General features: G+C 37.0%; 1 protein-coding gene across 1 annotated transcript in view; it reads left to right on the forward strand.

The window, feature by feature from the left end:
• The first annotated feature begins 3,237 nt into the window (after positions 1-3,237).
• ND-51 (NADH dehydrogenase (ubiquinone) 51 kDa subunit) overlaps positions 3,238-14,897 on the forward strand; it is a 183,663-nt gene continuing 172,003 nt past the window's right edge. The window contains exon 1 of the mRNA XM_090378085.1: positions 3,238-3,324. Within this exon, the coding sequence (XP_090234211.1) occupies positions 3,279-3,324 (46 nt within the window). The 5' untranslated portion in view covers positions 3,238-3,278. The remainder of the gene's footprint in view (positions 3,325-14,897) is intronic.

A 14,897-nucleotide genomic window follows, 5' to 3' on the forward strand; every position in this document is an offset into this window, starting at 1 on the left:
TTATTAACTAAAAGCCATTAAAAACTTCATTGCTAAATAACATATTTAGTCTTCATTGCTAAATAACATATCCTCGCAATCTTTTGCTTGAACTTGATCATTATGCAGGTCATAAGCATCTTCAGCTTTCATAGGATTATCTTCTTCATCACTGTTATCATTATTCCACAAGAAATCGTTCTCTTCAATGAATGCATCACCGTTTCCGGTCTGATGTTTCCCCACACATGAATGATCCACTCAATTCGCAAGCAGTTTATAGTGTCGGAACCTGAGTGCTTCCCCCCTGTAAATATCTTTTCCCCTTTAAACATCCAGTTGTTCCACAGAGTATTCTTAAAGGGTTTGTTTAGGCAGACATCGAGAAGCTGCATAATGCTGGTCAGACTTACAGGAATCACTGCTATGTCTGTGTACTTGAACAATAACACTACCCATCAGATGGTATTTAAAGGTATCCCAGACCAGCAGACTTTTTTCTTTTCTCAGTGCCCCTGGTCAGGAACACCACACTTATTTCAGCCACATTTCCAAGCACTGTTCGTACATTCAACCTCCTTTCTCATTAACATGCACGACTACTCTTTTAGGGAATTTCTGTTTTGGTAATGTCTTTCTTTTTCAAACTATCATTGGCCTCAGCTTCATGCCATCAGTGTTAAATATGTAAATCTTATTTTTTTTGTGACCTGTTGTTCTCATTAGCACTGATTTCCCCCTTCCCCATTTTGTTCACCATTTTGCTGACTGGCATATCAAAATTCATTGGAGTTTCATCCATATTTCCAATACACATCAATCAATAGTTGTCCTTCTTTCTATGTTCGATTATAAACTTCCGAAATTAAATTATTTTATCATCTAATTCTGCGGGGAGGCACTGTGAAACCTTGGTCTTCTGTCACAGGATGTGATCATATCTTTTCATAAATCTGTACAACTAGCACTGGCTTTGAAAAAATCGTCAATCTTTGTTTTCTTTGCTTACTTCAGGGCAAAGAAAACAAAGAAAAATGAAAGAAAGTTTCTGTGACAAATTTATCTACTTCTTCTTCAACTAAACATTTTGAAGAATATTTCCCCTGAAAAATAATAACTAAGTTGTTCTTTTAGTGCCATGATGTGCAATAAATGAAAACTGTGAAAATCTAAGCATTTCAAACTGGGTAGAGAGGGAGCTATCTAATTTTTTTGAAGTTATACAGGTAATTTTCAAATATTTCTTGGTACAGTATTTCCTGAACTGTAGCAAGTGAATTTTTTATTTATTTATTTTTTTTTTATGAAATCTCCAACACGAAAGGTATCAAAACCTATAGTAAACCTATAGGAGAAGTGGGGGGGGGGGGCAGAAAATTTGCTGTAGAGACTAAACATGGGTTTCACCACTTCAAGCCTCCAATAAGCAAAGTGGTGGTATTGCACCGGTTGATGAGAATCATCTACCACCTATTGCTGTCCTTATTACACTTCAACTTCACACGCTCTAATAAGTACTGCAATTTTGTCACTGAAGAAATCATATAAGTGGTACCACAAAACATCTGAGAATTATCTTTTTTTTTTTTTTTTTTTTTATGAAAACTCCAAACACGAAAGGTATCAAAACCTATAGTACTTAGTACTGTGCATGGGTTGAAGGAGAAGTATGGGGGGAGGGGGATGCCGGAAACTTTGCTCTAGAGACTAAACATGGGTTTCACCACTTCTAGCCTCCGAAAAGCAAAGTGGTGGTATTTCACCGGTTGATGAAAGTCATCTACCACCTTTAAAACTGCATTTCTTCTAGAAATTACACACAGATTTCAACCTATAGATTGAAGTGCTTAACTTTTCACTACTCTGTACAATAATAACAGCAATGAAGAAACAGTATTTGACACATTATAAAGAAATTATTTATAATAATAATAGTACAGGGGGAGTCCTGGTATCTGAAAATAATTGGTTCTAGAAAATTCCACTTAAAACAGGGACCAAATTTTCATAATGTGTATTATGTACTAGTATATATTAAAAAATGTATTTATGGAACTGAAAAATGAGACAATTATTTTATTACATATTTTTTATTATAATATGTCAAACAATGTAAAGTTAAGTAGAGTTCATTGAAGTTGAACTATTTTTCAGTTTTATGAATAAAGAATGAAACTAGAGGTTTTTTTTTTTTTTTCTTTCTTTTTTTTTTTTTTGTCTTATTTTTTTAAATAAAGTCAACTTCATGCTTAACTTTTGCCGCAAGATCATGAATAGGGTTCTCAGAAAAATATTCAAGCGTTCGGTCAATTTTTTCAAGGACTTCCTTTAATTCTCATAACTGCGGGGCCTTCGATAATGAATACTCAGATACTGGGGACCCCATGTATTATGAAATATTAAGCTATGCTGTCAAAAGCCATCATGGGCCCTAAGACAAAGCGCTTCTCTTTCACCTCCAATTTTCTTTTCGTTAACTCATGGTAATATGAACCCCTACTCAACGTTCGGGAGACCAAGATAGCTTACTCACCTAACCATCAATCACCCCACGCTTCTATTTAGTTTATAATCTGTATAATCAATAATACATTCTAAAAACCTGTGTATCACACTCGGCACTAAAATCACGTGCACTAATTAAAAAAAATGGGACTTGGCAACAAGTCGCATTGCAAAGGAATCCCAATAGGTGATTACACAAGGAGCAGGAATGTTGGGCTCTAGAATCGAAACTGATACAAAAATAATGAGATCGGAATAAAAATAACTGCATCATTAGCGGGTAAATAAAAACGCTGCACTCTGAAATTGAAACGAGAGTGGTCGACTCCTACAGAATAGTGGACGACCTACTACTTTCCATATCAATTTGGTCCCCAATTACTTATGACCCGCAACGAACTCAAATCATATGAATTAGGCTAAGTTGCCGAGTGCAAACACGTGGTAGCTCCAGGGATGAGATAACTTCTGGTCGCCCTAATCTTACCACGATTTATATTACTACTCTGTGGTAATACTCGTTGCGCGACTGAACCGCATAGTAACATACTTCTCTGTGCTGTTAACTATAGCGCTAGTACTGTTACTGTATATTGATTGCAAAAAAAAAAAGTGCACTAAAGCTGTAAACTTCCCTAGACGTCTTGGAGGTGAATCGAAATACAAAAAGAAAAAAAAAAAAAAAAAAATCGAAAGCGTCGAGGCCAAAATCACTACTCACCCAAACGTAACAAAATTATTTTGCTACAGCCACGAGTGACATCTATCGGTTTCATCACCACATTACAATTGTTATGGCTGCTGTTCGTAAAACGTTTTGTCTGGGTAGAGTAAACGGAGGTAAGTAAAATATTTTTTTCGAAATCAGTACCGAAGTATTGAGTCTCACTTTGGAATGCAGGCGCGCATGTAGGAGTTTTCTTTGTGAAATAGGATCTGAAAGCAGGACTGTTGTTTTGAGCCAGAGAAGATTACTTTTTTTTTTTTGTTGTGTTTTGTTTTTTTTTTTTGAGTTTCCGTGACTGAGCATTATAACCTTAGTCGTTTTTGGGTGATAAAAAACCGTTTGAGTTTCTTTGAGGAGGAGGAGGAACACGAAGTTATCCCCCACCTCCGGGAGCAGCCAATACAAATATGTGTTAACTTTCATTGAAAATAACTTGTGATTAGTTTAATAAATCTAATAACCATTCAAAACCAGCCGATGGGCCACTTGCTTGCCGACTGTGTCAGACCTTGGAGTTATGATAGTTTCACCACTAGGAAGATCGGCTTATAAATGTCTAGCCGATTTGCTTTCACGCAATGTGATGTGTATTATTATTATTAGCTATATGGTGCAAGGAAGTTTGAGGCTAATACTTAGGGTTACCATCTTCTGCACTCATAAAAAGAGGACATTTACATGTTTTGGGGCGAATAAAAGAGGACAAAAAGTTCAACCTACATTAAAAAAAAAGAGGACAAATATATTATGCAAATAATAAAATAAAGACAATGTAAACCACATTTACTGATGTTTAGGATTAGTACATTCATATTTGTCTTGAGAAATTATTTCTTTCAATAGCTCTGGATTGCATCTCAAATATGTGTCAAAATCAACGCATGACATATGTTTGAAATTGTACCGCAAAAACAAAATACCTTTTACAGAATTGACATTTAACCTATTCCTTTCTTTCATCCACTGACTTTGCATTAGAGAGAATACTCTCTCTACATTTGCATTGTGAGGAGGAATTGCAAAGAAAAACTGGTCAATTTTCAACAATTCTGAATGGAATTCAATATTTTTTGAATTACTAAAATATTTGGCCCACTTTTCATGTATAAGCATGTTTTTAAAATATTATTCATTTCACCCTCAAAAAATTTCTTCAAATTGTTAAATTGGTCAAAACACTTAACATCATCAATTGTTACCCCTTTGTCAATCAAGTAGAAAATAGAACATTCTACATCGTTCCAGCTTGCTACTGCATCCATTTTCATCCACATAAAACAGGAAATGGATTCCATATGGTGAAGCCACTTATCTAAATATTCTATGCAATTTCTATATAGATTTTTTGTATCACTATAAAATTTTTCACATTCAAGTACAAGTCCTTCATCATGTTTTTTGTATAGCATTTCCTTTACTCGTAATTGCATGAATTTGTGATCCAACCGTTTCAAGATAATTTCTTTCACTGAGACTAAGACACCTAGCACTTCTGCAACTGAGTTACTTTCAATTCGTTGTATGTGTGTATGGAATACACTCATAAGTGATTGCATGAAACAAAGATGAATGTCGCTAAATCCATTTTCAAAGAACCTTTTAATCACAATGGGAGGTTTTTCTTGGGACAGAAAATAAGCCTGTAAAGCTGGAAACATGTCTATGAGCCTTGTGATGCATAATGAAAGCCATCTCGTCTTGCTGTGAGAAAGGAGCTATCTATATTCAATCTCAACAAACTCACAGTATTCCTTAAGCTCTTCAGTCCGGACTGTATAATTATGAAAATACTGGTAAATTTTAAAAACAATGTTCTCTACATCAACTTCCCAGAGTTCTGTGGCATTCTGAAGACAATTGTTCAAAATATGTGCAGGACAGCCCACTCCAATCAAAGTCTTGTTATGCAACAATTTCTTTAATTTTGCAAAGACATTATTCCCTTCTTCATTCCGTCTCAGTCCTCCAAACATTGTACTGCAATTGTTCCCAGTGAATGCAATACATTTTTCACACAAACCATTTTTTTTCAAGAGTTTCTTTAACATACGTAGAAATGGTATTTGCAGTCTCGTTAGGCATCTTCTGTAATTCAATTAATTTTGTTTGTAACCCTCCTTCATTTACATCAAAATACTGAATAATTAATGGGAAGATTTTTTCAGAACCATGATTACTTCCATCAGTTGAGACCCCACAGTATGCAATTTTATTTTCTTTTAAAGTTTTTACAGTAACATTAAGAGAATGATTTGCAAGTACAAAGTTTACAATGGCTTCTGTCTTGGTTCTAGCGCAGGTAAATCTTTTTGCTATCTCAGAATCAAAAAATACATTTTTTAACATGACAGTTGTGCAATCCATTGATTTGTAACTACTATGATGTTTAACTGGTGAGTATGGGCATGGCACACCCAGGGTCCTCAGCTGGATATCATCATTCTTTTTCATGGTGATTCCCTTTTGTCTCTCTCTCTCAGGGTGGCTCAGGAATTTTATTTTTTTGGCTGGTGCAGCATAAGCCTCAGGCTTCCTTGCACCATATAGCTAATAATAATAATAGTGTGAAAAGCAAAGGTACCCTCCGCAGCAGCCAGATCATATTCTATTTTACCGACAGCTTTGACAAAAAAATTTGTAATCTTCCCCGAAGAGGCCTCACCTTGAACTGCTTTCTTGTGCTTCTCAGTTTCAATGTGATGCTTCAAATCACCAACCCCTTTATTGGCTATTGCAACATATGTCCCCATTCTGCAAACTTTACATTCAGCTTCCCATTCCTCTCGGCCAGATACAAAACATGGAAATTTGTTTTTCATCTCTTCTGTAAACATGCACTTCCTTTTAGGCATTTAGAGGAAAACAGTCCCTCTAACTGTCAATATTTATTTGACATGCTGGAATTCCTGTAATTTAGATATCTTTTTCTAGCACACCATCTGATCTTCACGCGTTATCTACTCTCTAAACCAAAATATTGTATTGCTAAACTATGTAAAATTTATATATGCATAAATTCTGAAGCAGGTGTGGGTTGGTAACAATCTCAATGCACTAAACTGAGCGTCGTCGGGGTCTTCCGCCTAATTGTCAACACGGAAATTCGAATTGAAGAATCGTCTCCTATTCCATAAAATATTCTGTATAACGTAACTCGGTAGTTTTTGTCGAGCTTGCATAAAAAATGGCGTATAATATAAAAATCTGGACATTTAGACAAATTTATAAAAATCCATCCGGACAAAAATTTTAGACAAAAAATTGGGCAAATCCGGTTAAAAGAGGACGGATGGTAACCCTACTTATACTGCACCAACCTAAAAAAAAAAAAAATTCCCCTAGTTACCTTAAGTGAGAGAGAGAAAGTCAAATGTAGAAAGGAATCCAAGAAAGATGATATCCAGCTCAGGATCCTGGGTGTGCCAAGCCCATACTCACCAGGTGTGAGCCCCTGTGGTGTAGTTTATTATAATTGTAATTGATTTTCATTTGATGTTCAATTTCTTAAAAAGGTTTTAGTGCGAAAGCTGCAGACTATGGGAAATTTACTAGACGAACAAGTTAGTGCAAAGCAGCATCATTTTTGTTATAAATCATATTGTGAACACCTTCACAAGTTAGCATTAGCAGTGGCAAATGATGTGAGAAAGCAAGTTTATACAGCATCGGCCGAAAAGAAAAAAAAAGACTCCTCCCACTTCCATTTCACCTATTCATTCCTTCCAATAGTTTGTCTAGTTCTTCCTTGAAGTTGCCTGTTATTGCACTACCTTTAATAAGTAACGCTTCCCCAGAGGGGATGACTAATGTTACTTATTCTCAGTGGATACCAATATCCAGATAGCACTTGACTATATCAGACCGAATTAAGCTTATACATGATTCTTACACTGAGAAACTGAGTTTCAATCTAGCTCATGAATCTAGTAAATGAAGTAATACAAGATAATCTCAATAAAAACGTGGCATTACATGGATATGTTAAGTGGAGATCACGTGAGGAGTTATTCAGGGAGGGGAATGCCAGAGTTTATTCAACTCTGGCAGTAAGCTAGATAATCTTGTAATAACTGAGAATAAAGTGAAGGAGAAATTGTTGAAGATAAACACAAAAAAGACACCTGGGGTGGATGGAATCTATCCAGTTATATTAAAGGAGGCAGCAAAGGAAGTAAGCAAACCCTTAGCCATAATTATGAGAGCTTCCCTGGACTCAGAGGAGGTACCCATGGACTGGAGATGTGAAAATGTGACCCCAATCCACAAAGGAGGATCAAAGGGGGAGACAGGTAATTACTGACCTGTTAGTTTAACTTCTGTTCCAGAGAAATTAATGGAGGCACTGGTTAAAAAAGCATTGCAGGATCATCTAGACAAGACTTTAGTTATAGCTCAGACATAGCATGGGTTTGTTAAGGGGAAGTCTTGGCTGACTAATTTGATTTGATACTATGATGTAGTCACAAAGGAACTGGATGCAAAGAATAACTTTGATATCATATATTTGGATCTTAGAAAAGCCTTTGATACCGTTGCACATGGAAGACTGCTGCACAAATTGGAGCCGTGCGGCATTGGAGGCAAATTGCTGCTATGGATAAAGGGATGGTTGAGTGGGAGAAGACAGAGAGTGATAATCAATGGACACTGCTCTTTGTGGATTAATTAGTGGAGTCCCTCAGGGTTCAGTGTTGGGTCCATTGTCCTTTTCTGTATTTATAAATGATATTGATGATGGTATTTCAGGCTTAATGCCCTGCCAAAAACAACCCTGTACTGTCATTAGTGTCATTAATAACCCTGCCAACAAAGGTTGGCAGGGTTGTTAATGACAGTACACTGCTGCAACAGGAACTAGAAAAGTTGAGCAGATTGGCTGAGACATGGCAAATGAAGTTTAACATTGACAAATGTAAAATTCTATATATGGGAAGCAGTAATCCCAGAGTAACGTATCAACTCTGTGGTACCACACTGATAATGGTAGAGAATGAAAAGGGCATGGGGGTAATTGTGTAGGCAGATATGAAATTTTCTGAGCAGTGCAGACGGCCTGCAAGAGTAGCTCATGGTGTCTTGTCAGTGATATACAGGAATTTTTCTAGCAGGGATAAGGTGATTATCCCCTTGTATAAGGCAATGGTCAGGCCATACCTTGAGTACTGTATACAGGTCTGGAGGCCTCATTTTAAGAAGGATGTAGAGCTGTTGGAACGAGTACAGAGAAGGGCAACAAGATTAGTGAATGGAACAAAGGGTTGCTCTTACGAAGAAAGGCCTAAGTTTTGAAAATTACAGTGTCTGGAGACTAGGCACCGGCGAGGTGATCTGATAGAGGTGTATAAAGCCTTGAATGGTTTGAGCATACTCAATGCCGATGGGATTCTTCCTCTTGCTCAGAATAATCACCTGAGAGGGCATAAATTCATTTTGAGGAAAGACAGATAGATGTGCAGAAATTTGCCTTTAGCCATCCGGTAGTTGCTTGGTGGAACAGACTTCTATCCCTTGTTGTGGAAGTTGATAGCCTAAATAAATTTAAGGCTCAGCTGGACAGGTATTTCGAACGAACGGAGGGGTGAAATGGGAGTGTTTTTATTTGGCTGATGCTGCATAAGTTTACTTTCTTGCATCATATGCCTCTACTAATGCTCATGCTAATTTTGTCACAAAACAAAGGTATTGCATCAACCGTTTCTATTAATATGCCATTGGAAGGGTATACACCTCATTAGTAACCTGTTTTCTGGAGGGGGTAAGCATGGCTCCTTATGTTCAGTTGACACTAAGAAAAAAAAGTTTAGGTATTGCTCTATACCAGGAAGGGCTTTCTATGTGTGCTATCAACGATAAAATAGGCTGCCACTAGTCAACAGTATCCTGAGTGCTGAAATTAAAGTATGAAACCGATGATGTGAAGAGAAGACCTGGATCAGGCCATAAGAGAGTGACTACACCTTCCCAAGATCGATATTTGATATGACTATGCCTTCAAAATCTCCATTATAGTGTTCCTGATCTAAAACTGCACTTTGAGATGCCCTCTGGCGTTGAAACAAATGCAAGAACTTTCCAGACGGCTTTCATAATTTGGTCTGCATACCAATCGGGCCAAGAAGAAGAAGAAGCCTTTGTTCACCCAACAAATGAGGAAGAAGCAACTTGCTTGTGCTAAAACACAAGTTTAATGGACAAAAGAACAATGGGACATTGTCATCTTTTCTGAAAAATTTAAATTCAACCTGCATAACTTGGATGGGAAGCAATATGTCAGAAGACGAAAATCGGAGGCATACCATCCTGACTGCATAACACTGACTGTAAAGTTCTCCGCCGGTCAGATGGTCTGGGGATGCATAACGAGCAAAGGCGTGGGGCGATTTAAGTTTATTAACTGAACGGTGAATGCAGAAATCTACACTGCTATCTTGGAGGAGTGCCCGAAACCCGTTATTAGGGATCACCCCACAGACATCCACAGACTGCATTTTTCAACAAGACTCAGCACCTTGCCACACAGCAAAATTGTAAGTTTTATGGTATTTAGATTTAATGATGAGTTTGTCTCACAAGGCTTAAAACATACTTACACCAACGTTTTCCCTCGTTTTTCTCACTTAAAGTGCAGTCATACCTCAGAAATGCTGGCATTACAGTGTTGGACTGGCCGGGCAACAGTTTAGCTTTGAACCCTATTGGAAATTGCTGGTACATAATGTCGTCTAAAATTGCTCAGAAGAAGCCAACAAGTAAGATTCAGCCTCAGGAGAGCATTATAAGTGTGTGGTATCACGAAATTAGACAACAGTGTATCCAGAAGTTGATTAACTCTATGCCAGATTGTTGCAAGGCTGTAATTGCAACTCTTGGAGGAACAACAAAATATTGAGGACTTATCTTGCTGATTTGCAGCACATAATACTATTACATTAATTTGTCATTTCAGTTTGTACATGTAAATGCAATAAAATATATGTTTGGTTGTCATGATTGCCATTTGCATGATTTCTCATCATCATCAGCCATTTTCAATCCACTGCAGGATGAAGGCCTCTCCAGCAACTTTCCAGTTCCTTCTGTTTTGAGCAGTGGCCATCTATTTACTACCCACAAACTCATGAATTTCATCTATCCATCTCCGCCTTTGTCTTCCAGGTTTTCTTCTAGCTCCTCTTGGATACCATTCTGTTATTTTCCCAGTCTATCTGTCATCATGTCTTCGAGTTATGTGTCCTGCCCAAGACCATTTTAGTTCTTTAGTTTTGATAAGAATGTCCTTTACTTGAGTTTGCTGCCTAATCCATGTGTTTCTCTTCTTATCTAACAGTCTGATTCCCAATATAATTCGTTCCATTCTTCGCTGTGTAGTTCTTAGCTTCTCTTCCATTCTTTTGGTGAGTGCCCAAGTTTCACTTCCATAAGTCATGGTGGGGAGTATACATTGATTCAATATTTTACGTTTCAGACAAACTGGGATATTGCTCTTCAGTATGTGGCTATATTTCCTGAATGCTATCCATCCAAAATTTATTCTTCTTTTGACTTCCAGCCATTTATCATTATTACAGCTAATAACTTGTCCCAGATAAGTATATGACTCCACCTTTTCAATTACTGCTCCTTCAATCATTATTTCCCTTTCTGTGGCATCATCATTACTTTTGTTTTAGCCATATTCATCTTTAGTCCAAAATCCCTACTAGCTGTGCATAACTGATTTCTCATATTTCCATTAATTACGCATTTTACCCTTTGGGAAGATATTTATTGCAATTAGGTATATCAGGTGGAGTCTTTATATTGGATTTCATTCACAGAGATATAATCCCATCTAACAAATGCATTTCAAACATTTCTGCAACCCACAATGCAGCTCAAAACACATCATTTGCAAAATTCACAAGTAATGCAGTTTTTTTTTCGCCACTGTAATTCCTTGAGTGCTTCCCATTTAGAATTTTCTATTGACAACATCATCAGTTGGTCAGCCTCTTTTCTGATTTTTAAACAAGGACATATTGGGCATATTGGGAATACATCCCCTACCCCACAAAAGGTGTGATGATATTTTTTCAGCTTGAGAAATAATAATATTTTATTTTCAGTCTGTCTCCCCCCCCTCCAATTACTTATCATAATCAGTTTTAGGATTAATACTCATGCCGAAATATGTAAGAAAATATTTCAGCTGAACCAGTATATGGTATTTGACGTCCAGTGTGCAATCTTGCAGAAATCTTTGAGTGATAGCGTAACAATTTAATATAAAAGTACTGAGGACATTTATGAATGATCTGCTTGTTTCATTTTGATAGTCATACGCAATTTATACAAAACCACATCTTTGGCAACACTATATTTCCTCATGCAGAGCAGTGGTTTTAATGTTACACTTAAACTCATCCAAAACCACATTATATTCACCTCTTATTAACAAATTTCTTAACTTAATTTTAGCCATTTTAATGTTATTCATGGAATCTAAACCTAAGGTTCTACCTATGGAATCTTCACCCAAGTTATTTAAGTTGTCTCTTGCTCTTTTAGCAGGTCTTGCACAATCTAATCTCTTATCACACTCTACAGTACCAACATACTGTATATCTGGAGTCGTTTTACCCATGTCAGTGACTGACCTCTAATTGACACTACAATCTTTTGTACTAGTTCCTTTAGTCTTTGATTCATGTTATCATTACCTTTCTTCACCTTTTTTTAGGGACATTTCCTTTACCAAAACTATCCTGTGAAGCAGCCTGGGGCCCAACTTCACTCGTATGCTTGTTCTGAGCCTGGTACCAATTCAGGCATTTCCAGCTGTATATTTTCAACATCATCCTCTGTCATATCCCCCGAAGAGTCCCTATAACTTTGTTCTTGCACAATAGAAATGTCATTAACAACCTGTGATAAATCTGGAAGGGTTCAGATGAAAGATCTCCTGAGCTCATAGCCATGTTAAATCAATATAATTGAAATACAACTATAACCAGTTCAACTATATACAATTGAATATTACAATGTAATAAAATAATATAATAATTTAAAACTATTGAAACGAATGAATAAATAATAAAATTCTAATATATAAAACAAAATTGCCAAGCAGATCCAGGCAGAAAATACATTAGTAATATACAATTTAACCAAAATTTAAAACTATTAAAATAACCTACTACCTCACAGGGTACAATACCTTAAAAACTGTACTAAAGGACAGTGAGAGAAACAAAAGTGGTGTCAACTTGTGAAACTCAAATTACTGTTTGAGTAATTTAAGTCAAACTCAATTTGAATGTAAACTAGTCAATTTAATACCAAGATATAACCTAGTAAAATATAAACTAGAATCTTAAACACTCCAACTTAAGAATTCCTACATATATATATCAAACACTAACCTGAGACAAAATCCAAATTATACTTTACAAATCTGTCTGCCAACGTAAAACTCGATAGCCATTATTGCTATCATTAAAATGGCAGCCATTGTGAAGGCTGATACAACCTTCAGTAACTATAGAATAAATTCACATTAGCATTATTGGAGATTCAGTAACTATAGAATATATTCACATTAGCATGATGCAAGAAAACAAGCTTATACAGCATCAGCCAAAAAAGAAAACTCTTCCCATGTCACTGATCCATTCATTCCAAATGTTTGTCTAGTTCTTCCTTCAATTTATTTAGGCTATCAACTTCCACAATACCAGATGGAAGTTTGTTCCAGTTATCGACTACCCACTGGCTAAAGGCAAACTTCTGCACATCTATTCCTCAACTGTCTTTCCTCAGTTTGAATCTATCCCCCCCCCTAAGGTTTATAATCTGAGCAAGAGGAAGAATCCCATCAGCATTGAGCCTGCTCAATCTATTCAAGGCCTTATGCACCTCAATCAGATTGCCTCGCAGGTGCCTGGTCCCCAGAAGCTGCAATTTGCAGAACTTCAGTCTTACTTCATAAGAGTTTTCAGCAGCCTTGTTGTCCTTCTCTGTACTCGTTCTAGCAACTCTACATCCTCCTAAAATGAGGCTTCCAGACCTGTATGCTGTACTCAAGGTGTGGCCTGACTATTGCCTTATACAAGGGGATAATCACCTCCTTATCCCTGCTTGCAAAATTCCTTTATATCATTGACAAGACCCCATGACCTACTCTGGCAGTCTGTCTGCACTGCTCATAAAACTTCATATCTGACTGCACAATTACCTCCAGGTCTCTTTCATTCTCCACTACCCTGAGAGTAACACCACATAGTTGGTACATTTCTCTGTGGTTACTGGTACCCATATGCAGTATTTTACGTATGTCAATGTTAAACTTCCGTTGCCACTTCTCAGTCCATCTACTCAACTTTTCCAGATCCTGTTGCAGCAGCACACTGCCATTAGTGTTATTAACAACCCTGCCAATCTTTATATCATCTACAAACTTGGACATCAAGCTTGATATAACTTCATCAATAGCGGTGATAAATATACACAACAATGGATCCAACACGAACCCCGAGGGACACCACTAATAACATTAGTCCACGTAGAGCAGTACCCATTGATTAATACTCTCTGTCTTCTCCAACTCAACCATCCTTTTATCCATTGTAGCAACTTGCCCTTAATGCCATACTGCTCCAATTTATACAGTAGTCTTCCAAGTGCAACATTATCAGAAGCTTTCCTGAAATCCGAATATATGATATCAAAATAATTTTTTGCATCCAGTATCTTTCTGATCACATCAGTATCCAATCAACTTCATCAGACAACACTTCCCCTTGACCATGCTGTATCTGAATTATTACTGCTGTCTTGTCTAGATGATTCTGCACTGCTTCTTTAACCAGTGACTCCATTATTTTTCCTGGATCAGAAGTCAAACTAAGAGATCTGTAATTACTCGCGACACCATTTGATCCTCCTTTGTGAATTGGAGATACATTTGCACATCTCCAGTCCGTGAGGACTTCTCCCGAGTCCAAGGAGGCTCTTATAATTATGACTAAGGGTTTGCTTAATTCTTTTGCCACCAAAGGTGTTGATGACCTTGCTCAGGTTGCAGACAAATTGAATAGGTATTTTGCATCTACATTCACATATGAGGAACTCTAGGAAACAGGATGCTAGAAGTTTGTCAAACTCTAATGAGGAGCTAAACAACTTTGTGATAACTGAAAGGAAAGTGGAGGAGAAATTGTTGAGGATGAACATAAAACAGGCATCTGTGGCAGATGGAATCTATCCAATTATACTAAGGGACACAGCAAAGGAGGTAAGCAAGCACTTAGCCATAATTATGAGAGCATCCTTGGATTCAGGGGAGGATCCAATGTACTGGAGATGAGAATATATCCCCAATTCATAAAAGAGATCAAAAGGCGACATGAGTAATTACAGTCCTATTAGTTTAACGTCTGTTCCAGGTAAAGTAATGGTATTATTGGTTAAAGAAGTAATGCAAGATCGTTTGGACAGGCATGCAATTATGCTGCAATCACAGCATGGATTTGAGGGGTGGTCTTGTCTCACCACTCTGATAGATTGCTATAATGCAGCAACCAAGGAACTGATGCAAAAAATAATTTTAACATCATATACTTGGATTTTAGAAAGGCTTTTGATACTGTTGCACGTAAAAGACTACTATACAAACTGGAGCAATGGGGCATTAAGGGCATGTTACTGC

This window comes from Mastigoproctus giganteus, chromosome 7 (genome assembly GCF_048544385.1).
Source record: "Mastigoproctus giganteus isolate SK-2022 chromosome 7, ASM4854438v1, whole genome shotgun sequence".
NCBI lineage: Eukaryota > Metazoa > Arthropoda > Arachnida > Uropygi > Thelyphonidae > Mastigoproctus > Mastigoproctus giganteus.